The following is a 26095-nucleotide window of genomic DNA, read 5'->3' on the forward strand; positions in this document are numbered from 1 at the left end:
CTATAGAATCACTGGTGTATCCTCATGTCGATTACCTAATGTGCGAGCGAATAATATCATGCCACATCACCAAGGCATGTAGTGGATGTCATCTTGTGTAGAGCCCGACATCTCAACACCATGTTTTCCCATTGTCATGAATAAATTTGCAAAGTCTGTTAACCCCATGTTTAATCATGCTTAGAGCATATAAATGGTTACACTATCTTCATCCTTAATTAGATTGCTCCCCTCTCAATCTATTATAACCATTGTCTCCTCCATGCTTAATTAGATTGCCCCCCTCATGTTCTATCATAACCATCATCTATTCCCAATTCTCTTCAAGTGACTCGTAAAAAGACTAACAACAAGGCCATCCATGAAGAGTGTCCAAGCCCTGAACTAAACCTTGAGAGCTAAAAATGTATAAATTTCTCTAATTTGAATGTAACTTTCAATTTCCTACATACACATCTTGATTCTATTGTTAAGAGCTAATTTCCAACTTAAATAATTCCCACCTATATTTACATTTAAAATTTGCTATAAGGTACATGTTTTCAAAAGCAAACATATCAAGAATTTTTAGTTTTGCATTTGCCAAAACTTACCAATAAAAGTTGGGTAGGACTATTAATCATGTCAATAAGGTGGGATTATTGACCATATTCAAGAGTGTCATGTCTTACTCTTCATTCTCTCTAAAACCTACCATTACAATGTTGATAACACTATAGCATTCCAAATATTTTACATGAACAATGGAACATACCTCCTAACACGAGCATATTCTAAAATTGCTCTTTGTTACACTTTCTACTCCGAAGGACACTTTAGACACAAAAATGAAAGGATTGGCCATCTTTTTGAGATGCATCCACAACTAAAATATAGCTATTTTTATTATTGTTTTCATTTTCATGATTGCAAGAAAAGAGTCGTGCAACTTCTACATGTGATACAATGAAAGAGAGGTATCATATAGGTGAAAGTATCTCACACATAATATACATGAACCAAACAACACACTTCATGAGAAGGCTTTTTTTTTTTTTTGGCATTTTATAGATGAGAAAACCAAATATCAAGAACCACATTGTCCGTGCAAATATGCAGCAAAAGCTGCCCATGCAAGAGCCAATAAACACTTTAATTTATGTAATGATGTGTTTGATTGCACACATTGTCCTCTATGCACACACCACAAAATACACACTTCAGTGCACCTACACAAACACAATAGCACAAGCATGCATGCCTCCCGATGCTTTTGATTGGGCTTGCTTTAAGGGGCAACTACATGGCACAAGACCAAGAAATCCACGACTTTTCTCTCCATTAGAATAAGCAATACTACACATGGCATGTATTCCATAAAAACATTGGTTCCACAAACTTATCAAAACCTATCCTTTGGCTTCTTCTCATAAGGCAAGGAGTTCAAGACTTATTGTATTCCATTTTTGCCATGTACCAAATATCTATTTTAAAGGGAAAAAAAAGGTAATGGTGGTAATTATGACTCGTAAAGAAGTGCTTGGCTCAACTCCCAATGTCATAAGCAAACAGCCACAGAGGTGTACTGCCCTTCCACTCAGATCATAGACCTTCCTAGCCAGGTTATTCCCCAGATTGTTAGCTTTCCCTTCATCTAGTTACTAACGAATTCGTCTTGCAGCATACAAGGTGTCCTTGCTCGTGTTCCAAGGCTCAAAATTTTACCCTTACATATATGTGACTCAACAGATTGGCCATTCAAGTCTAGATACAAAAGTAACATAACATGTGAAGCTATCATCACATCATGACTGACTCCTTGACTGAAACTGGCATGCGACTCCCACATATGCTACAATAGATTGTGATGCATTGATGGGCATTCAATCGCAATTAGCCCTTCGCATGCACCCTCATTTGCTCATTGACATTTGTGTGTTCGCTTTACTTTTAAGTTGATTCAATTAAATCTCAAGGTAAAAGTTTCAATTTGGATATGGGCAGTGCACTACTGGCCATAATAAGCAAAATAGTATTACACTTAAAACTGAGCATGTAAGAGTTGGATTCAGACAAACCATAAACTGCTTTGGAGTTTTAAGCCTGACTAATCATTTGGTTTTGCATTCAATAACTAAAATAACATCATTAAAACTAACTTGGGCCACATTCTGTCATTCAAATATTGCCAAACCTCAACAATTGCGCACTGCAGATTCATCCAGAGTTGGGAAACATGACCAAAGTTCTACTTTGATTATTTAATTGAGTGCACAAATATTTATCTCATTGCTCCTCAGTAGTGAGGAAATCATCTGCTACTCATACAAATATTCCTAGTAAAACAGGCAATTGACTTCTACAGCCATGACCAAGGAAATTTGATTGTTGCTTATTCAAATATTCCCAGCATTACAAGACAATCAACTTCTACAGCCATATGATTGCCACCATAAGTTTTGAGCTGCTATCCTAACAAATATACATACCTACAATGAGTTACTCCCTGTAAAAATGAGTGCACCGGTATGCTATTTAGTGTGAACTGTGGTGGCTTTATCAAAATACCACTTGCAGAGAGCTGTTGAAGGTTTCAATGAAAGACATCTTCACAACTTTTTGATCTGACCGTCAGGTGAAACTCGCCTTGTAGGTGTTCTCATTGTTACAAACTCTTCTGCAGCAGAGGGATGAATACCAACCTGAACAAGTTTTGTGCACCATAGTAAACTCATTAACAACCTCACACACTTTACTGGTTTCAATGATCAGAAAAGCAACAGCTGATATAAACTGCCAAAAAGTAAGAAAATTCTTACAGTAGAATCTAGCTGTGCCTTGGTTGCACCACATTTGATGCATATGGCTATACCCTGCAACAGATACCAAATGCTTACACAACAAATTCTTCATGGCACTCCAGGATAAAACACAAAGTGAATGGCTGTCAGAAAAAGATGATGAGCTATTTTACCCTTGACACATTAGCTAGCTGTTCCAAAAAATACTACGTCTGAACAAGTTCCAGCCTCTATTTACAAGTTTGAAGTACGGACCAACAGTGGTACTGACATATTTGCCAAATTCAGCTCATATGAATTTTTGCAACAATTTTGCAGCTCCTAAACTGGGAACTCGTGCTTTTGTGCGGCAGACATGCTTTCTTTTTTTCTTTTTGGCAGCACTTTGACATTTGGAAATGTGAATAATAGTCGCATCCATAGTTTTTTCCAATGTGTCCATATGGCACACAGGTCCGGGTATGGAAATATGATTGGAGTACACTTTAGACCCTAGGGCTGAACCATATGAGGCCCTAATTTTATGGGGATAAAGATCCAGGAAATTTACCTTCAATTCATTAAAAATCAAGCTTCAAGGCAACCCAATCACAATATCAAATACATGATGATTAAAAGTTTGCCCATCACTATGGAATGGCATAAAATTATCCATGTTACTATGGTTGGGCCTTTTTGGTACCCAATCTAAAGACAAGTGCAAAAATGACAAAAAAGTGGTCATATTTACTTCAATGACAGAGATGCATCTGCAAGATTGTACATGTTTGTATGTATTAATTGCATGTTTATCTACATTGAATGCTTCCTTATGCTAATGATGTACCACCTATCTTGGTACCAAAGGGATGGCCATTGACCTAAGACTTGCAAGCAGCCCCTAGCATGTAGACTAGGTAAAGCATCTTCAGAAGCATAGTGCCTGTGAGCGTGTGTCTGGGGTATGTAGGTTGTGCCCAGTTTTTTTGGCTAACACTACTAATGTATTACCCCTTGGTTTTTGAGATCTGTGCTACAAGTTCTATAGTGATTAGCAAAAAATAAATGTGACAATTTTGTCACATACGGCAGGATGACCACTCCAGTCTTCATTCTTTGGCACACAATTAAGGGCCTATGCTATTGTCATAAGAGATGATTGTGGATGTCGCTATTTGTTGGCAGATATATGTTTGCAAGATATGGCTTTGGAAGGGCCACAAGGTATGGACCATTGTTAGGCAGTTGGTTACAGCTTACCAGGGCGCATGAAATCATGATCTTGCAAGGGCTTCCAGGGTTGGGGACCAATCAGTATCATTTCTTCAGTATGGGATCATTTTATTGTTTGCTTATCTACTCATCCTAGTTCACTCCGCTCATTAGTTTACAACTCAATTCCTTTTGGTTCTCCTAAAGGCTGGTTTCAAGCTTCCTAATGGTCGTTTAAAAGTGTCATGCATGTTCTCACCCTACAGATGACTAAAGACTCTTGCAGCAAACTTTACTATGCTTTCCTAAGATGCTTAGGCATCTTAATGTACTTATCATGAATGCCAAAAAACCTACATTTCTCTTGATTACTCTTGTTATAGTTTTACCAAAACGAGCATTGGGCTTTAATGTGTTGGCAGCGTTATGTACAGGAACTGGCAATAGTTCCAATGCATGGTGGAGGGACAAGCCTCTGCTTAATTAAACCTTGAGATGGATCTCTTACCTCCTTTCCATCAGGCGGCAGGATGTATGGTTTGGGTTGCATCAGTGACCTATATGACAAAAGATAATGCATCTGCTAAGATCGCTTGAGCAGGTTCAGCAAATGGTTCTAAACATGCACTTCTCTTTGGCACGTTCTTCCTCTTGGATTCACTTCTCAACACAAAAACAAATTGCATTTGCTAGATGCAAAAGATGTATACGACCAAGATGCTAGGAAAGACATGCTTTACTTGTTATGGGCTTGCCATTCTTGAGTTTCATATATCAGTCAGCCCATTCATCTAGGTGAAATATGTACCAGTACCAGTGTGCACATGAGAGTTTGGTCCACGTGTATGATCCTTTTAAGTACATCCATATAGAAAGTCCTTGTCTACTGTACAGCATTGCCACAGAGCAAACTCTCTTCGATATCTTGATCACACTGTTAAAGAATCCACATACCTGCATAATCTCAGGGGCATCTGGACCACACATTGATGCTCCAAGAACTTTATCAGATTCCGCATCAACAATAAGCTTCATGAATGTTTTCTCTTGCCGCCTGCAGGACCCAAACATGTAACTTTGAGGTAGCTATCATCAACTATGTTTCACTGACTCAATAAATAGTGTCACAGTTAGTCTTATAATGAGTCTGTCAGAAAGTAAAATCAACCAAAAACTGAACTTAGTACCCTGATATTGTGTTCTTCATTGGTGTGAAACTCGAGGTGAAAACTAGGATGTCATTTTTGGCTTGAGCTATGGCTTCTTGCTCTGTCAAACCAACTGATGATAGAGGAGGTATACTGCAAAACAAGTATAAATATTGTTAGACTTTGTCTTTTTCAGAAGTGACATAGACTTTCAAATTTGTTGAGAATGTCGTAAGGTTGTTCTAGATTCTTATGAAAGGGGATTGATGATAATTGAACGAGCTCTCTCAAATAATAGTTGTGCCATTAAGCAGCTATCTACCTCTTCCTAAAACATGATCGTACAGTCTAAACTACCTACCCATGTACCTCCCTCCTGAATAGATTTGTTACCCTGATTTTCCTTAAAGCATGGCAGAGCTACTTAACCAGAGAAAACAGGGAATGATAATTGAGTGAACCAACCACCAGTCGTTCAGCCAGCCAGCTAGCTAAGATATCAACCTAACCTCCCACACCATCAGTCAATATTCTATTCCTTGCATGATGCTGTTTCCTCTTGGATCCAGGATTCAACTATATCAGCAGTTCTCTTACAAAATCCTCAACCATACACCCTGTAGAATGAAAGTGTAAAGCATGAAGAAATGCACTCTTGTAAAGTATGAAGTGAATAGCCCTGCCATCAGAACTGAACTAGAAATTTACATCTTGATCACTGACAATGAAGCAGACTCTACTATTAGGCTCAAGACTACTTAGTTCTTGCTGAACAAAAACAGAACTGATTGTCTTTTCATAGACTTACTACAAAGTCTGGATGTTATGCAAACACTAAATTCAATCAGCCATACCAGAATACTGCACATGGCACATCCTTGTGATCAGGCTTTGCATTCTGTCCTGCAAATAATGTTTTCTACAACAAAGCAAATTAAAAAAAATCTCATAAGGCTCTACACATGTTACCAGTATTTTGGGCAGAGTTCTACTTCTAGAGAACAGTAAGATATATAGCAACCCCCAACTAAAGGAAAGACATACCGCCAGACATGTTCCCTCCATTAGTGCAACAGGTGTCAAATTTATTCTGTTTGTTACATCCCCAACAGCCCAGATGCTAGGGATATTTGTTTGGGAATACTCATTCACCTGAAAAGATGAAAGGAGTAAAAGTAGGGTTACAGGAGCCCCAAAATGAGAGGTTATTCTGCAGTTACAAAATCGCACTCAGTCAAAAAGCCTTGTAAGAAGCACATTCTGATATCTTGACCACAAATAACATAGACATGCTTGAAGTAGCGAGGACAGACCAGTAAAAGATATCTTCATATGGCCTACAAAAGTCTGCCATTGATGTTGGTTAATTTGAGATTGTATTTGTAACTTGACAAGACATGTGACAGATTGTTAGCCCTCTAAACTACTTAATCACTATAAGAAATATATGGAGACGAAACATGGCACTAGTTTGGCAAGGGCCCCCGACATGAAACAAATAGGGTGAGGGTCCAATGGAGTGAGAAATAAACATTCCGAATTAAAGCTTTTCTTTCCAAGTGACATACATAATATTTTTATAATAGTTCAGCTATACACAACAAAGGGCTCTCCGTTTCTCAAGAAGACCTGATTATAAATTAAGGGTTTGCAAAAGAGTGACAGTCCAACATTGTGTTAGTCTTTTATAAAATCCAAAATATCAAAAGAATTATATGGCTTAATTGTTTGACTCACGTTAAAACTTATATCTAATAAAAAAGAGGCAGTTACAATGAATACATCTTTTGTGCAGAGTTGTCAATAAATATCTTCAGGCAGTTACAATGAATACATCTTTTGTGCAGAGTTGTCAATAAATTGAAGTGGAGTGCATTTTGCATTTGGGGGGCATTACATTATTGGCCCTTTTGCCCTAGTGCTTCCATTATTTAAAATGTAAAATTGTCACTAAAGCAGGCATTTTGCATTTGGGGGGCATTACATTATTGGTCCTTTTCCCTAGTGCTTCGATTATTCAAAATGCATAACTAAGACACATAAATCCTTTCACTAATGCCATCACAGACCTCAGCATCATGAAAAGCTTTGGTTTTCTTAAGCAATAGGCTGACTGCCATTATTGAAATAAGTAACAATCCTTGCACTTTACAGTACAATGAAGCTGACTGACATCAAGCATATGAAAAAAAATCTCCTTGTCAGCTACCTTCTTCAATTTCCCATCCATTGAAAAGAAATCATGCAAAGGACCGTCACTCCTTGCAAAGTGCTTACATAGATCCATAGTAGAAACCAATCCAGGAAAACTCCTACTATCATGAAGATTTCAGTTGGTCAAAATGGATCATCCTCACTCCCCCATAAATAATCTGTCATATGTACTTGATCTCCTTTGAAAGGAACTCGTCATTTCTGTTTGCCATTTATGTAGAGCTTATACTACCTGAGGGCTTGAAATACAATAGCTGTAAGCCACTAGGTCCTAATTTGCAGGACTCCACAGAAAGATAAGAGAACCAAAAGGCAGAAATAATCCGCCAATCATATATTACAGCAGTCAGTCGAGATTTTTCCAAGTATTGACTCCAACGACCCAAGCATGAACCAGCACACTTCACTTCAATTCCTCACAGCTGCCTCAACATCCACACTAGGATAGCACTTCAACGCTCATCTGGCATGCCCTTGATCAGCCTTCAAACACTCCAAGTTGCCCAAACAGATGAACACTCCAACTCCTCAAAACTCTTGCTCACTCTTGCACCTACCCACACTTGTGATCAATATTTCCAAGAAACACATTTCCAACATGTAGGGAATGTTAGAAACGTTATGGGCTTGAATCCACCTTTCAACCTAACGTGTCAAAACTGACCAAAAACAGCATGTTATTGCCACTTTAACATTGATCGACTTTGTATGTTTAGATTTTATATACAATGTTGAATCATGTTAAATGTGCTTTATTGTGGCCCATGGGACATTGGAGGGGGAGAGATTGTGTGTGTCTGTGTTTTCTCATCTTCAATAAAACTCGTTTTTAAGGTTAAGGGAACTCGTATCAAACCTTTGAAACCTGTTACATACCTCTTGTTTTTGAAACCCCCAACAACTATGCTTGTAATCTCATTGATGGCTCACCAGGAGATCTTGATCAGCTCCAAACAACTATCTCAGCTAGAAAACTAGGCACAGTTTACAATCTCCTTAATCAACCCAGTGACCGACTAAAAACCAAGGGTGCTTCTCAATAGCCCTAAACTCTTGAAATAAATTACAAAGTAGGCCAAACTTTTAAAATATTTACAAACTCAACCAAGAGATTAATTAAATCCCACTTAAAACAACCATCTAGGACCAATTTATTGCCTAAAACTTTGATAATTTATGTATGTATAATCTCAAAATACTTCTAACAAGGTTCTAACTCTTTCTATCACAAAGAACTTTTTACAAGGAAAACGGTGCACTACATTCTTCTCCATTAGAATTGTAGTCATTCTCAATTGCACTCATTTGAAACCACAAACATACAGCTAGCCTCTTTCAAGATGATTACAATGCTCTAGCCCATGGAAACTACTATCTAAACTTGTCACTATTGCCTTCTCTCTAGAAGAGTCCTTGTTCTTTAGCACCTGATATTGTCACCCTTGTTGAGCTAAAAATGCATTACATACAAATTAGCTCTTTAAAACAGCCCCAAAACATGTGAATTACCAAAAGTTTCATTAAATGGCATGTGGTCCTAGAGAGTTTGTTTGTCCTACACACAAAACCCAAATTTGGGAGGATCCTTCTACATCTATAAATAGACAAGCTGGCCACCATTCAACTCATCCTTTTTGTAGGTTATATCAGTCCACACATCCTCTGCTATTGTTGACACCTTGTTTTCAGCCTTCAGCCCTCACCCATCTATTGTCCAGCCATCATCAACTTCAGCCACATCATCTACAGTATCTGGTGTTCATTCTACTAAGAGGACCTAGACATTTGTGTTTACCTACTGTGCAGGCCCCCTTGCCATCTGCTGTTTACAACCTTGCTGATCAGGTTTCCAACCTCCATTTACCAATTTCAGCCTCTAGACTTCGCATTTGGATGAGCAACTTCCTGCCCTTCTACATTCACAACACTTTCAACTCTGACTAGTGGTTTTAACACTCATCCATCTCCAATGGACATCATACTCCAATTACATTCATTGCTCTACCTTTCAACATTCAGTACTCTTCCTTGATTTAAAGCATTGATTCATTCACTTCAAAGTTCTCTTCTTTCTCTGTTAGTCTTTGTGTTTTTCTGTTTTTTAAGTTGTGTTGTATTAAGGTTTTGTGTTATTGTGTATCCACCATGGCCAAATTACTAGCCATGGCCTTTTCCCAATACAAACATTTGCACTATATCCATCATGACTGAATTACCAACCATGGCATAGATCTTGTTCGAAAACTAACATTTGCATGTGTTCATTCCATGCATTACAGCACACACACTTCAATTCAGCCCAAATTTGCTCCAATAGGCCTGCTCTCACCAACCTTGTCCAACAAGCTTTGAATCCATATAAATTACACACTCAAATCATTGTGTTTCCAAGCATACAAAGCTACAATTACTCCAAGGTTGACCAACATGACATTGAGAAATGCCTCCATGGTCTCTCATTGGTGCCACACTACAATCAATGAGGAATTTGTATGAATCTCAATCCAAGACACATGATTCATTAAATGAGTCCTCAAAGTAATTCAAAGATGTAAGCCCGCTATCATAAACCCTAATCTATAGCAGTTTCCCTAAGATTGGATAGGGAATTAAATGCTTGCAGTGAGACTAGAAAATCAAACTTGCATGTTTGAATATGTCTTTCCTACTCTTTGCCCTAAAACTTCAATGATTTGGCATCCAACTCAATGTGATAAATCATGCGGAAGGCTAAAATTTGAGGCTTACATGATAGTGCATCAGTCACAACACTCTTTTTACTATCAATGTGTAAAATCTGAAAATGAAACATAGAGAGAAAGTTTGCCCATCTCATATGCTTCCCTAATAGCTTCGTCTGTGTTAGAAAGTACCTCAATGTCTAATGGTCTGTATGCATTGTAAAATCATTCCCTAACAAGTAGTGTTTCCAATAAACAATGCACAAATTACAACCAAGAGCTCTTTCTCATAGACTTACAAATTCCTCTCTCCATTGTGAAAAAGACAGCTCTCATAGGCCACAACTTGGCCATCCTACATTAAAACAGCCCCAATGTTATTTCCATGTGCATCAAACTCAACAACAAATGACTTGCTTAGATCAAGCAACACAAGTACAAGATCTGAAGTCATCTTTTCTTTGGACTTCTCAAATGTTAAAATTTTCACTGTTGTCCATGTAAATGGCATATTCTTCTTCTACAAAGTATAAAATGGAGATGCAATTTCAGCACTATGTGCACACTATCTATAGTAAGAGCATAGACTGAAGAAGCTAACAATCCCATGTACATTCTTCAAAAGTAGCCATGAGCATATTGCATCAACCTTTGCAAAGTCCATACGAATACTATCAAGCAATACAATATGCACCAAAAAGTTAATTTCATGCATTAAAAATTCACTTTTCTTATCGTGAATAACCAATCTATGCTTATGCACCTCATTGAACACAATGTCCGAATGCTTTCTATGTTTTGTCTCATTCTTTAAATAGACAATGTGTCAAAAGTGGTGTAGCAATGGAAGCATAGACAACTGTTAAAATAGCTTGCTAAATACAAGACACAAAAGAAATAAAATGAGAGCACAGAAGAACACTGTAAAAGAAGAGAACTCGAAGATGTGCTCGGGAAATGGAATCCATATACTAAATGCGAGTAATTGCCTACAACAGTGAGTCACTGGAGATATGGGCACTAGTGTTGGCTCCTTTCTCAAATGGGAAGTTCACTCGATGAATGATGATGATGATTGAGGAGGAGAGGAAAGCCCACTATAAATAGGGAATAAACATACCAAATACAACAGCTCGTCGGCCAGTATTAAATGTTGGCCGGCTGGCATAAAATGCCATAAATAAATCACTATAATAATACCTAAAATATTGATAAAGTACCCAACCCTGACAAGCATATTGAGTTAAAACACATTTTACAATTGATTAGCATATTTAAACAGCCCCAAAACACGCTTGATTAATGAAAAATTCAAAAGTGATGCGCGGTTCGAGAGTTTCAATGATCCCCCAAAACCCTAATTTTTAAGGGCATTCTTCAACATCTATAAATAGACAAGCTGCCCACCATTCAGCCTCATCCCTTTTGTGCAAGTTCTCACTCATCTTCTACGTTTGGTCGATCTACCATCACCAACTCACAAACTACCTCCTCATGCTCATGTTCGACACTCTGTCAGCCACGCAACAAGTGGCAGCCCTTCCCCTATATCAAGCAATAGTGTGCAGCCTGCCTTTGGCTCTTTTCTCCACCTAACAGCAACTAGTGACCATCTCCATTCAATTGGGGGCACCATCCATTGGTGTTGCCTTAGTCTTCCATCACTCCAACTAGTGGTCACAAACTTGGGATTCCAATGGATGTCACTCTCTCACTGGTGGTCACAACACTTCAGATCCGTCTCTGATGGATGTCACTCTCTAACACTCCATTGCTCAATCCTTGGGCATCAATACACTCTTACATTTACTTACACCATTCATTCTTCAAAGTTTCTTCTTTCTCTGCTCTTACATTACTCCAACTTGTGGTCACATTACTTGGGATCCGTCTCTGATGGACGTTACTCTCCAACTGGTGGTCACAACACTTGGAATTTGTCTCCGATGGACTTCAATCTCTAATACGCCATCGCTCTACCCTTGGGGATTCTGTACGCACTTGCATTCATTTACAGCCTTCATTCACTTTAGAGTTTCTTCTCTCTATATTTGAGTTGGGTTTTACATTTGTGTTTTGCATTTTTCATTTTGCAGTTAGGGTTTGAGTTTTGCTTGTCACTGTTGAGTCTTTGTGTTTCAATCTTGGTCATACTTGTTGTGTTTCCTCAGTGCAAACCCTAGCATATCTTGACATGGTATTAGAATTGGTACTCTTGTAAAGAGTATCCTATGGTGGTTGTGGAGACTAGTATTTGTGTGAGACTCACACGTGACTCAATTTTGATTCATGTCTTAGACATCTTCTCGAGATCCTATGATGCCCTATCGGGCTTCTCCATCATTGCACGCTCTAAGAAGACATTATGGCCTTGAGTAGGAGGTAAGCACACCTTTATCTTTATCATCTTCTTCTTCACGTTTTGGTCATCTCACAAACGGCGAGTTTGAGGAGTACCTAAGCATCACATACAATTCAATTTACACCCCTCCAACAAGTGCTACTACTCCATTTGGACCAATTGGTGAGACTAGTCATCTCTCTAATCTTGGAGAAACCATGACATTCAGCGCATTTGGCAATCCATCTCCTTCATCACAACTAGGCCCTATATCAAGTTTGTATAACCCTTTTGAGTCATATGAGCCAAAACCCTCTTCTGTTTCTCTTTTTGGTGTGCAAGATCCAAATGGTTTTTAGTATGTCAACTTTAATAGAGGAGACTCTCGAAGTAGATACTCTTCATCATGCATATCTCCACTATTTGTTTCATTTTAGCAAGTAAACCACACTCCTCAACTCCCTCTTATCCCACCACTATCTTCTCCACATTTTGATCTACTCACATCTTCATTTCAAAACCTAAGACTACACTCCACTTCCACTCAAAGCACACTAGGGGTAGGATCTTCCATCTCCGCTCCTAGCACTTTCTCATTTTCCATCCCACCATCTATCTATCCTCCATTCACTACACCTCTTAGTGCATCGTTAGGGGGAATGTTACCCTTTAACATTGTGCCTTCCACATACCCCCACATTACCACATCCTTACACTTTGGGACAATTGTGATGGGTATCTCCCTCACTACCCTTGGACATGTACAAGCCCCTCCACATGACCTTTCAAACACCGAAATATCCATCCTTTGCTTATGGATTGTTGTCACACATCCCTTGAGTCAATACTACGCAAGGATTTCCATCCTCTAATCCACGTATCCCTATCCTCCACCATGGGCTCCTCATGTAGTTACAAATCCCATACCCAATCCGCCTATGCCTACATTTGAAACCACCATGCACACTTCTTGTATGCATGGTAGGCACTTGGGGTTTTTTCCCACGTATACTCCACTCCACCCCATCCTCCCTATCCACCCTACCCCCATTACACATCTTATCTATCTGCTAACTCTACCACTCTTGATGCAATGGCCAAGATTATGCAACAAGTACTTAAATCACAAGGACTTTGGGACCTCATCATTGGTACCAAGCGGATCCTTGCTTAGCTCACCTTGATTACATCCGTCAATGGAGACCCCGCAACGCCACGACCAATGTTGAGTTAATGCAGCGGTTGCTTCCTGAGTTTCACTCTCAGTTATAGCATTTTCCCCTTGCATCTGAGCATTGGAGTCATCTCATTGACCACTATGCGGCACGAGATCGCACTCCATGTATCAATCTCAATTTTGAGCTTCAAGAGTTTTCCATTAAGGAAGACATGTGGCACACAGATAGCCTCAACAACCTATATCTTTCACTACTCCTAAAGAATCAGCTAATTGGTCTGCTACTAGCTCACCTATTGTACTTTACGCATCCATTTCTAGGATATCCACTGCACCTTCTAGGACCACTTTCCCATCTCGCCCTACATGATGGTGGCCGCACGCTTAGCGTTTAACTGTTTAAACTTCCAATGCATATTTATATATTCATTGCATTGCACTTAGCATCTTACTCCTCACATATGTACTTAGAAATTATGTTCTATTTTGTAGAGTTTTGTACTTTAATGTAAAACTAATCAATTCCTCCTGAGTTGGAAATAGAAGCTATGTACTATTCCTTTCTTTGTTCCATCTACTTGGAGTTTTACTCTTCTACCAACCTGGAGGCTTCCCCTCCCATTGCAAATCATGCAACATCTCTCTTGATGCTATCATGGTTATGCCTTCTATCCTTGCTCTTCTAGTAGGGATGCTTCATCATCTTCATCCGCATGGTTCTCAACACCACACGAAGACCAACATCCTCGACCTTCTCTTTCTTCTTCGGCATGAGAGAGGATTCCTACATTTCTTAGTATTCTACAAGTTCGGCACTTGTCTTCGGCATTAGTCTTTCCCGCTTATTGTATCTTCCCCTATGCATTACATGATTTCATCATCTTTGTACTAGGGCACTTGGATAAGTGAACAATTCCCCCATGAGAAACATTGTCCCATTGACACCTAATACATAAGCATTTTTCAAAATATAGCATACTATGCATCCCATTGAGCAAAGCATCACTGGATGGATCCTAAGCTATTTCCACGTGCAGATTACACCACCATCCTTTTTTACATCATACTCCATCAACCTTTCCTTGTCATCAACATTCTCAAATGAAGGGTAAGCTTGTACTGTTTTGTGATGTGTTGAATGTGCCATCCCAATCCCATTTTCTAGGTTACTGTTACTTAATTGACTACCACCCATAAAATTCATTGTCTTATCAAACCTTTTTTTTTAAAACCTAAAAACAAATAACAAAAAAATTTCAATGCAATTCCATCCACCTTTATAAGGCTTGGCAGGCCACTATCAAGCACCCTTTGTCCGATGCCACGTCCTCTTTGAGGCGACTACTTGGACATCCCTGGTAAGATAATCATTGGATTTATACTCTTAGTAGGCCACTGGGTAGCTATTGTGCACCCTTTGTCCAATACCCTAGCTACTTTGGGCTGAAACACCTTGGAATAAACATTGCAAGGAAAGTTTTAGGTCTAGTTTTAGACCTAAGGGATGTTGAGCTAAAATACGCTTTACAGTTTATTAGCATCATTAAACAATCCTAAAATACGCTTAATTAATGAAAACACAAAAATGTTGCTCGGTTTGAGAGAGTTTCAATGGTCCCCCAAAACCCTAATTTTTCAAGGCACCCTTTAATATCTATAAATAGACAAGCTACCCACCATTCAGATTCATCCCTTTTGTGGAGGTTCTCACTTCTCTGCTGTATTTGATCCATCTGCCATCGCCAACTCACAAACTACCTTCTCCTGCAGACATTCGACTCTCCATCAACTAGGCGACAAGTACCTTCTATCACTCTGATTAGTAGCCACAACACTTGGAATCCGTCTTTGGTGGACATCACTCTTCGACACTCCATTGCTTTGTCCTTGGGCATTCTACCTTCTATCACTCTGATTAGTAGCCACAACACTTGGAATCCGTCTTTGGTGGACATCACTCTGATTTTTTTTCTACCTTCTATCACTCTGATTAGTAGCCACAACACTTGGAATCCGTCTTTGGTGGACATCACTCTCCGACACTCCATTGCTTTGTCCTTGGGCATTCTATACACTCATATATTCATTTACAACATTCATTCGCTTCAAAGTTTCTTCTATTTGTGTTTGTCTCTGCGTTTGAGTTTCGCATTTTGCATTTAGCGTTTGAGTTTTGCTTGCCATTGTTTGAGCCTTTGTGTTTCAATCTTGGTGGTATATTTTGTGTTTCCTTAGTGCAAACCCTAGCATATCTTTACAAGGCATGCACAGACTAACACATAAGCTAACAATTATGCTAATACTCTCTCTTAGATCATGGGTGATTTGATACAATACAATAGTGATCGAGCCACCACCAAGGTGCCTCGGAGAGAACCTAATGCCAATTCGATTATATCAACTCTTGAAAACACAGAAGACTCATAGCATCTCTCTATGTCTGTCATCGATGTCCCACAATAGCATATAAGACCATCATCATCATCTTGGCCCTGCAATTGGCATCCCTTGTGGTATTTCTTTAGTTTATATTGCAATTGGATGGAGTACAACAGAGATTATACAATCTCCTCCTCTAATCCAAAAGCCCCTTACCATCCAAACTGATCAGCACATCTTCCAAGCAATTTGCCCCTTGAATTTCACCTAGGACTTGTACAAATTGAACCCACGATTGGCCAAACGGTATCAAAATTTACAATGAGCTGGCATCTAAAATCCTTGACATTTCCTTAATTTGCAAGTGCTAATTTCAATGTGGGATGCCCTTGACTAATGGCACACTTCCCAAGGTGGCTGCTAAACCTTAATTTTCCATAAAAATTTAGGGTTTACAATAGGAATTCTCTTGTTGTCCACCAAATTTGACTATGATCTTCTCGAAATGGGCTGAGAAAAGTTGAGATAACCTGAGAATGGGTTGGATAAGGTGAAAGGATGCTAGAGGGAGAGTAATCCTTGATTTTCTTTGCAAGAAAACCTTGTAATTGGCTGCTATCTAGTCTAGTCATTCCAAAATGTTGTCGCTTGCTACCAAGAGTAGCATTCAATGCTATCACCAACCCTTGCATGTTATCGTCTACATTTGGCAGCTTCACATCAGCAATCACCTGCCCTTGCCTAGTCTTCTCATGTTTTCTGCTCGAGAAGATCCTCCAATGGTTGAAAACAAGACCAACAACTACTCCTTTCTTTCTCCCATAGATTGAATGCATTGAATGGCTCTCCACCAACCCCAAAAGCGGTTTCCTCACTTGCATGGGTATTTTTGGAGATTGGAAACCTCCAAAATTTTCCAACCATTAAATTAGTTTTAACCCTTCTAACCCTGCCCAAAATTAAATGTGCCCATCCATAATTAAATTGGCTAGGCTATTTGCAATCTTAAGTGGTTCCAAGTCTTGACCCTTAGACTAGCATTATTTGATTAATTAATGCTAGTCCTAGTATCACCACTAATACTTAATGGCCAAATAACTGTCCTAGGGTCAAAGTTGAGACCACTTGACAACAAAAGCCCGACTAGCATAAATTGTCACAGCTTTTGCCTTTGACACCCACTAACTCCTCAAGATCCTTGGCTTGTTACCATGAAATAACTGCCATGTGCACCATATATGCCTTACAACCTTACACATTTGATTATTAAATTAATTAAACATTACTAGTAAGATTAAAGTATCTCAAAAATTTCATATCCCCATCACATGTCCACTATGTCTCGTTGCAAAATCTTTCACTCCTAGTGACCACCGCATGCCTTGGTGTCAAATCTCTCACTACTAGCACAGTGGTCATTGTTCCAAGAGCTAGGGGTACCATAATTAGGGAACCCAAAGCATCAAGAGGTACTTTTATCTTTTAACCCTTGCTGCCCTTCCTTGGTGATTACATAAACTCAACAAAATGTGATCGTTGGTGAGCTAAGACAAAGTATCCATTGTTGCCCTTAGTTAGAGGCTTGAATTGAGCATCCAAATCCTCTTCTTCTTGCTGATTTCAGCATCATGAGACATAGAAGTTTCAACTTCGTGACTAAAACCAACATTCTCAATATGTTGCCCATGCTAATGGCCAATTCCACAATTGTACAATGGATTATTTCCATTGTCTTCAAATTCCTCTAATAGTGAGGCATCATTATAGCAAGACTCTTCATGGCTTGCTAAATTTTTTTGACAACTAAGAACATTTCAGTAGATTACTTGCAATTTTTGCTTGCAAACAAGCTTCACGAGTCCACCTACTCAAGAGAATGTGTATCCTAACAATGGAACCATGAAACCAGCCTTGCTTTTCAGAAAGCAATTAATGCACAAAATAAATGATTAATTGAAAAATCAGCACTATACCACTTTGGGCTAGATTGCCCTCAAGAAAATAGTTAAGCCAACATCCATAGCATATAGGAGTTGCCATACTAAAGGGTTTCATTCAAGATGACCTAAAGAAGTCACCAATAAGAAGGTAACAACTATGGATGGCCATTGACAAAGTTGGAGATGATGGAGGCAACAAATTGAAGTGAAATGCAAGCTAGTAGAGCCACTGAACGGATGGACCCCAACGGAGCATTACCAAGGCAACAACTAGATGAAGTACTAATGGATGGAGGCTTGAAAGAACCAAAGTAAACTACCAAACAAGGGATGGAATAGTGGTTAGACAACCTCCTATTTACCCAAAGTTTGAAAGTTTACTTAAGGAATACAATAACTTTAGTAATTTTAGAGATTTGGGGCTGTTTTAATGAGTTAATTAAGATTTATTGTGTAATGCACTCTTTTTAGCTTAACATTGATCTCCTACCTCAAAAACTACAAAAGCTTTTACCTAATTTTCTTCTTATTCTAATAAACCTTGAGTGGTATTTGCTCATTCCTAATTTCTAGTAGAAAATGTAGCTTTTCCTTTAACTTTTTACCTAGCCATAAAACCTTGATTTATAATACGCATAATGGACCTAGTAAAAAAGATAGCTTTTTTTAAATCTCTTTGACAAGCTACAAAGCTTGATTCGCATAAATGGACTTGTTTTACCAAGATCGATCTTCCTGTAGTAAAATAAAAATAAACTCCTCGAATGAGAAAGCATTGGCATTGCCTTTCATTATCAAATATAGAGTGATACAAAACTTTGATCAAGAATCATAAAGACCAATAAGAACAATTTACATAAATAAATTGTCTTGCAAAATCTCATGTGTAGTACATTAATGCTCCTTAAGATCTTTGACCTTTGTCAAAATAACTATCCATAGAGTCAACCTTCATTCACGGATTCACTCTTTAAAAATTAGTTGCTTACACAATTAAGCAACACGAGCCATATTTCTTCCTTTATACACATGGTCATGTGTATCCCAAGCATATTTAGTTGTCTTGCATGAGCAAATGTGTAGAATCGTGATACGTGTAACACGTAATGCAATCAAGGCATAAGCCTCCACAATCCTGTCATCCCAACGAATCTATTCAGCAATAGATAGCAGTGCTCTAGCCATAGTATCCCAAAACAATGCATTGGAACCCTAACGCTATTAAGAAAAGTAATAGATAGTATGCACTCATCCATATAAGAGAGATAGTAGGGTCTACGGGGGGAAATACAAAATATACTACAAACATTGTGAGAAGAAAGCTTAGATACTCAAAAGAAGATAATGATGAATTGTGAACATTGAATCATGTTGAATAAATCAAGCTGATACAATGAAGCCGTGCTCTAAGATGAATGTATTATCCTAGCTAATCCATCGGCAACCCCTAAAGAAAATTTGCACAGTCAAGGGAGTAAAATGCAAACCTCCGGATAGTAGAATATCAAAGTAGATGCTGAAAGCTAAAGGACAGCAATGTAGGGAGCGAAGCACAATCCTCAAGAACGAAGAAATCATAAAAACGTAGGTATCTATATAGGGCTGACAAAGAAAGTGTAACCTGCTGTAAATGGCCTGAATCTGCTGCAAATGAAGCCTTCATAAAGTGGCTGATAGCTTGGAAATATCATTTGGGTGTTGGAGTGGGAGCAAGAGCTGAAAAACACACAATAATGATGAAGGCAATTTGTTGTACTAGTCCAAGGAGGAGTAAAACCACTCATCAAGAAATGCATGAGAGCAACAGGTCACAAGTGGTTCATGTAAAGGCTCTTCTTCAATATTAAACAAATACCGTAAGGGGCGCTCACCTTGAGGATCAATCTAGTGTCATCTATTGTGCAAGCATACTCTAGCTCTTAGGTTCTTTGTGTCATTTATTTTCTTTGCTGAATTGAATAGTGTATGTGCTATAAGTTTAGGTTCAATGCCATGTAGATATATCTATAGGCCAATTTTATCGAGAGCTTACAACTCAAAGTGTATTGAGAATTATCAAAATAGAAGATTTAAAAGACTAAGTTTACCCTAGAGTGAATATGCATACATACAAGGCCAAGAAAAAGAAAACTCCTAGTGAGGCTAAAAAAAGTAACCCAACAACCGTAAGTGTATTCACACACATCACTGCCAAAATAAATAATTTGCAAAAAGATAACCAAGAAAGTCTTAATATAGTCTACCATCAAACCAATCAACATAACAAGGCTCCTAGGAGAAGCTAGCATTAATATGATAATTTAAAATCAATTAATGGAATAGATTGCAAGGAAACATTGTGCACGGCCTCTTACTCCAACACAACAAGTGCAAATGGTACTACATACCTTGATGGAACCATCATGCCCAAGCTCTACACCAACTGCCTCTAAGTTCAGCCTCTTCGTGTATGGTTTTCTACCTGTTGAGGATCAAAGGAAAAAAAGTTAAACTATAATTCATATAATAAAGTAAAATCCAATGTCAAATCTCACACAACATATGTAGCCTTGTAACTGAGCTTCTCAACTTCAAAACTTGTGTTTGACGTACTCAAGTCCTAGACTCCCTCAATCCCTTCCCATTTGAGTATGAATGAAAGTGAGAGAAAACAGTAGCAACGACCACACTGCCTTGGTCCCTCCCCATTTGCGTATGACTGAAATGCTTAATACGCCCAAGGACTTGAATGCACAGTACAAGTTTAGAGTCCTTTCAATACATCAAGCCCATACCCCCCTGTGTAAACCCAAAAATAAACTTGAGTGCAAGAACTACTTGGGAGGATGAAAGTAGAACTCCATAGGTTGGAATAAGGATGTTTTATCTAAAAGCACCATTTGTATGCACATACATTTGCATCTTCATGTGCAATCCATGTAAGCATTTGTTTGTGGAATTGTGCATATGAACATTGAGACTTGTACAAGAGTTTGCTGAGCACCAGTGCAAGGTCCGCTTCTGTCCAGCATTTTCAAATGCATAGATGCAGTTTTCTTTTGTCTTATGTATTCACTCATTGACAAGCATGCATTATTTCAAGACATCTGGTATATTTGCTCATTGACATTAATAAGTACACAGGAAACTTTTCAATGGTTTTCGATGCTCAGTCTTGTTTCTAACTCAACCATTCACATCTCAACAAGGATCTGGCAAGATGTGCAGTGTTTGTCAGCCTACACAACTACCTCTCCCAAAAAACTGCTCCTGTGCAACATAAAGATGAGAACATCCCAAGGTAAAACCAGACCAGCTATTTCATATGATAAGGATCATACAGATAATTGTATCTTACCGACTGCTAAAAGCACAACATCTGTTTCAAAGACTTCACCCTTATCAGTGTAAGCTTTGAGACCACCCTCAAACTTCTCTATCTGCAAGTCAAATAATAACTATGTGAGAACCCTTCCCTAAACCTCTGATGAATGAGGAAGTCGAATAACACCAAATCAGTTCATTGCAGTAAATTTAGCACACAATAACAATCGTGTAAAAATATTTGTTGACAGCAAGCAGCCTTGATAAGAATGAGCTGGTCTATGTGCATTGCACTGAAAGCGCACCCTTATTACACAACATTTTGATGAATAAGGAAAAAGGCTAGACTCAAAAGAAAGCAGTCTCAATGCACTAGTATCATAATCCTACATGATACCACATAGCAAAGGTTGATAGTTCTTGCGGTTAAAAACTTACATGAAAATGCTGTCTCTTAAGTATGAGAAGCGATGCATAAATCTGTAAAGAAAGCTTTTGTAGCATTCATAGAAAGCTCTCAAATCTAAATTTATAAGAAGAGATCAATTGCAAAACAGGTAATATGCAAACGCTGAAGTTCTTTACTTTTGCAGAACAAGAGGCAGTTAAATCTACCCATTTTAATCTCCCACAGCAAAGGCCTTTCATACAAGATACTCAACCTTCAAGCATTTTCATGCATTCACACCAGAACTCAAAAAGTTTCAAATTCCCCTCGGAAAAAACATTCCAAGATGCTTTTACCAAAAGCTTGAAACAGCTACCTTTACAATATTTGTGTTTGGATGTAAGCTAATCCCTCGACCTTCCAAATTCTTGGCTACAACAACTCGCATTTCATCATCAAAACCCCTGTGTATAAAAGATAGAACATGTCAAACATGCAACAGAATGAAAGCATGCTGTTGAGTTGTCACGAAACTTGAATAGCATTCTTCTTATGACTTGCAATCACGAAAAACGTTCTAAATATGCTGTTGGTTTTTTATACATGTGGTGCCAGTTGGGGTGGAAGACTTGAGAAACAGACCCAAGAACTTGCTTCAGCAGTGGCTGAAATCTGTGTGCAGGTGAAAACTGCTAGTGAGCAATACAATGTAGTTATGCAGATTATTGCATCTGTGGCTCCTTCAGGACCCACTTTTGCCAAGACATGAAGATAAAGTGGTCTGGAGGGATTAGTTGGGTCAACTTCGATAACAGTCAGCTAAGACACATTATTAGCAATTGTTGGCAAATGTTGATCTAGATAATGACGCTTTCAAGGCAATGCACACAAGGTTGCATCTCAGCAGCAATAGTGATTTTGGGTCAGCACACAAGATGAGCTCCTAGTAACAACAGTAAAGGTTGAGTCTTCCAGTCTCTTGTTCTACAAGTCTGATGAACTTTTATGGCTTCTTCCAGTGAGTATGTGAGAAATGCTTTTAGAAGTCCCTTGTCTGCGTGCACGGGGAAGGCCAGAGACTGTAATACACAAGGAAATAATCCAACAACACAAACTATCAACAGGGATACAGGCAGAAAAAATAGTTTTAGGGTATGGGAATGCACAAATACCTTAATGGGGTCTCCTTTCTGTAGAATAGATTGACCGATGATCCCATGCCATTGTAGATGCCCGCAAACTCAACAGCAATATAGCTGCACCAAAAATAAAAACACTGTAAGCATTGGCATCCTCCAACTTGACAATCTTCCATGTACACAGGCTAGATCTGTACCCGCCACCAACAATGACTGCTCGCTTGGGAAATTCATTCAGGTTCAAAGCCTCGTCTGATGTGATTGCCAGTTCCTAATAAAGTACCAATAGTTACAAGAAAACGCTTTAAACCTCCAATAACATTATTAAAGTAACATCAAACTTTGGCATCATATACACATGTTAGTTTGAATATAGTTAGACAGGGCTTGAACCATGTATATAGACTTTTCGAGGCAAATTATATGATGAGATGGCTAGGATCGTGGTGAGACAGGCAATGTTTAAACATTACTAGATGCTGATGCCTACATGACTCACATGCAAAACCCAACATAAATTCAGTTGAGCTGTATTATCATGATTTAAGAGCTTGATAACATACATATAAGGAACAACATAAACATAGAACTGTGAAAAGGATAGAAAAGGCACTAATGTCATTTGGTAAATATTATACTTGAAGTATTCTAACGTACTACTACAGATTTTGACAATCTATAGTTAAGCTTTGTTTCATATAATTTCCTTTATTTTATCCTCTTCCTTCAGCAAAATTTTGCTTCTTAGCAGCAGTACAGCCATGGCAATAAGTCCTCCCAATCAAGGAAAGTATCGCTCCTCTGGCAGTAGTAGCAACCACCTATCAAAACATTTAGCCAACACTCAACCTATAAACATGTATCACAAGCATACTATGCCAAGTACTGCTTGTCCTGATTTTATCAGTGCAATTCAAAGTCCCCAAATGACACAATTAATCCACTGAATACTAACCTCGAAGACCCCTCTGTGGCATACCATACATGCTTGCATAAGCCAAGATAAGCAACAACTACAAAAGTTGGTAGACTGGCATCACTCAGGTGCAATTCTTATTCGGACACCTGACTGTTACAAATGATCAACAGCATTGGGATTCAACGTTGTTAATCTGTACATCCACCAGATCCATCTCAAAATTTGGTTCATTGGGATCAAAAGGTCAGCCTGCCATCACTCTTCTCAAGACTTCTAGTTTTCCCTGTCTATCTCACTCATTTCCACACCCCCTCCCAAAATCTAGCCCATCAAGTACAAGAACTCCCTATGATCATGAATGCTCTAGTCAACCACCCATGCTGACACCAACAAAAAAACTCACAGCATATCAAATTAAAATCACCTAACCAAGCCATAATCTCTGAGAAAATAGAAAAGCCTAAAATCGTAGCTAACCTTCAGAATCCCAACACAAAGTAATATGAGATACACAGAAACTTTGATTGTCACTTCAACTCAACATGCAACACCTCTATGGAGCTCGGAATCAAGGTTACATGATGCCTCTGCTTATGTGTAATGTTGGCAAGCTACAGAAAAGGTAGGAACTACATATAGACCCAACTGGAACCTTGATTCAATTTTAAATTCACTAAATGTTGCTACAAGTTAAATACTTTTCAATATCATAATACTCTTTTACTATCCAGGAAATACACTCCTGGAATTTGGAAAATTTGCTTTAATTGAATTCACTTTAGTCTTATTATTAGAGAAAGGATTCCTTCATAGGAAAAATAATACGGAGTTTCATGTGTTTGCAAGTCAAGAGTGGTTCTGCCTCTCCATTAAAGAACATAGTGATCTTGTTTTTTTAATTGCAGCATACAATCAAACCATTGTGATGAGGTATCCTAGAAACTAAGTTCTAATCAAATGGCACCCACTAGCACTTTGGTTCTGTTGGAGCTCTGATACCCACTAAGAAGTAAATCGTTAACCTACTACCAAAAAACACACGAGATATTGCTGCACATGTGCATAGTAGCTCAGATAGACACTAAGTTACAGGTTGGCCTCACAGACCATTGCCTATGATATTCACGACCAAACAGCTATGGCTGAGACTATTGTGCACTCAAAAATAAGCATTTTCCCAACACAGCAATAATAATGATTTCCTGTAACAGAAACAATCCTTTTACAAGTACAGATGAGAATATACTGGTGCAAAGCATGTAATAACGCAGAAGAAAAATTAGGGTCTGACAGGTGGGTCTCCAGCTCAATATAAGGTCCTATACAATATAACAAATGAAACCCAGTTTTACCTTTCCAGGAATATCAAGCAATACAGCCCTGCTCCCTGTTGCTATAAGAATGTGCCTGCACCGGAATGTCTTCACTTGACCATCAGTAAGCTGTACTTCTACTGTGTGAGGATCAATAACTTTTCCTGCACCTTCATAAAGTGTAACTCCAGCATTTGATAGTATTTTTTTATACACCCCATTCAACCGAGTGATTTCTTTGTTCTGAAACGAAGCAAAATTGAGTAAGGAGCCAATTTGAACAACATAAAGTAGAGAGGTTGCCATTTTCCTAATCACACACCCTACTTAAGTATGAACAACCACTAGATCCACAGTACCTTGTTGTCTATTAGCCGCTTCCAATCAAACGTTATATCTCCATGGATATCCCAGCCAAAGTTTTTTGAGTCCTTTATTGAAATTTTGAATTAGTACCAAGAAGGTATAATGAAAATAATCTCAACAGGCAGCCCAGCTCATACCTCAAATTCTCCTCTAAAGGAAGCCCCATAAACTAGAATTTTCTTTGGTACACATCCACGAATAACACACCTGCGAGCAATGGGTCCATTCTGGTCAATAACCTTCAAAACAACATGCTTTCATAGTAACTGACACTCTTCCAAGGTACACAATTATACACAGCTACCCAACAAGGAGTTCTGTAGGTGAGTATAAGGAAGATCCAAAATCCCAATCAAAAAGCCAATTGTCAGTAGACATTCTTGTAAGTATAGTTTCCTTTCTGCCTCTTAAATTCATTTTGGACAGGAGGGCAAGCAAGATCTAGTTGGGATCGGTACTTACGTTCCACCACATCCTCCTAAATGCTCTGAGCTGATTGGATTAAACGGCAGTTCACAAACGGCCACCTGAAACAGTAAGCAGCAATAGCATTACACAATAATTTAGACAGATCGGACACTTGCTTGCAGACTAGAATCAATGAGCTGAGAGATATTTCACAACTATAGAAAGTATTAATGGATGTAAAAACATTCACTTTTCTTGTTAAGTAAAATGTCAAGACCAACATGAAGCACTAACAAAGCCATAAATCAGTTGTTATTGCAGTACAAGTTTTTTCTTTCCCTGGCAACTTGCACGAGACATGCCAGGTACATTTTAACTTCAATAGAGATTCTATCAAAGTGAGGGTGA

The 26095-nt window shown here is 38.6% G+C and overlaps 1 protein-coding gene across 2 annotated transcripts in view; it reads right to left on the reverse strand.

Moving 5' to 3' along the window:
- Window positions 1-2127: 2127 nt before the first annotated feature.
- The window catches only part of LOC148018222 (glutathione-disulfide reductase), a 36001-nt gene continuing 12033 nt past the window's right edge, over window positions 2128-26095 (reverse strand). Inside the window, exons 2-16 of one of the 2 annotated variants that reach the window (XM_087661809.1) lie at window positions 25742-25806; window positions 25417-25486; window positions 25273-25344; window positions 24953-25156; window positions 22879-22952; window positions 22715-22798; window positions 21919-22006; window positions 21189-21270; window positions 20239-20312; window positions 6164-6271; window positions 5974-6038; window positions 5159-5272; window positions 4926-5025; window positions 2799-2852; window positions 2128-2681 (exon numbers count right to left, since the gene is read on the reverse strand). In XM_087661809.1, the coding sequence (XP_087517935.1) occupies window positions 2589-2681; window positions 2799-2852; window positions 4926-5025; window positions 5159-5272; window positions 5974-6038; window positions 6164-6271; window positions 20239-20312; window positions 21189-21270; window positions 21919-22006; window positions 22715-22798; window positions 22879-22952; window positions 24953-25156; window positions 25273-25344; window positions 25417-25486; window positions 25742-25806 (1347 nt within the window). In that variant the 3' untranslated portion in view covers window positions 2128-2588. Of the gene's footprint in view, window positions 2682-2798; window positions 2853-4479; window positions 4529-4925; window positions 5026-5158; window positions 5273-5973; window positions 6039-6163; window positions 6272-20238; window positions 20313-21188; window positions 21271-21918; window positions 22007-22714; window positions 22799-22878; window positions 22953-24952; window positions 25157-25272; window positions 25345-25416; window positions 25487-25741; window positions 25807-26095 lie in introns of those variants that run through there. The other variant, XM_087661810.1, reaches the window with a different exon arrangement.

The sequence above is a fragment of the Lygodium microphyllum genome, chromosome 21 (assembly GCF_053477565.2).
Source record: "Lygodium microphyllum isolate KBCC chromosome 21, Lygodium_microphyllum_v1.1.10, whole genome shotgun sequence".
Classification (NCBI taxonomy): domain Eukaryota; kingdom Viridiplantae; phylum Streptophyta; class Polypodiopsida; order Schizaeales; family Lygodiaceae; genus Lygodium; species Lygodium microphyllum.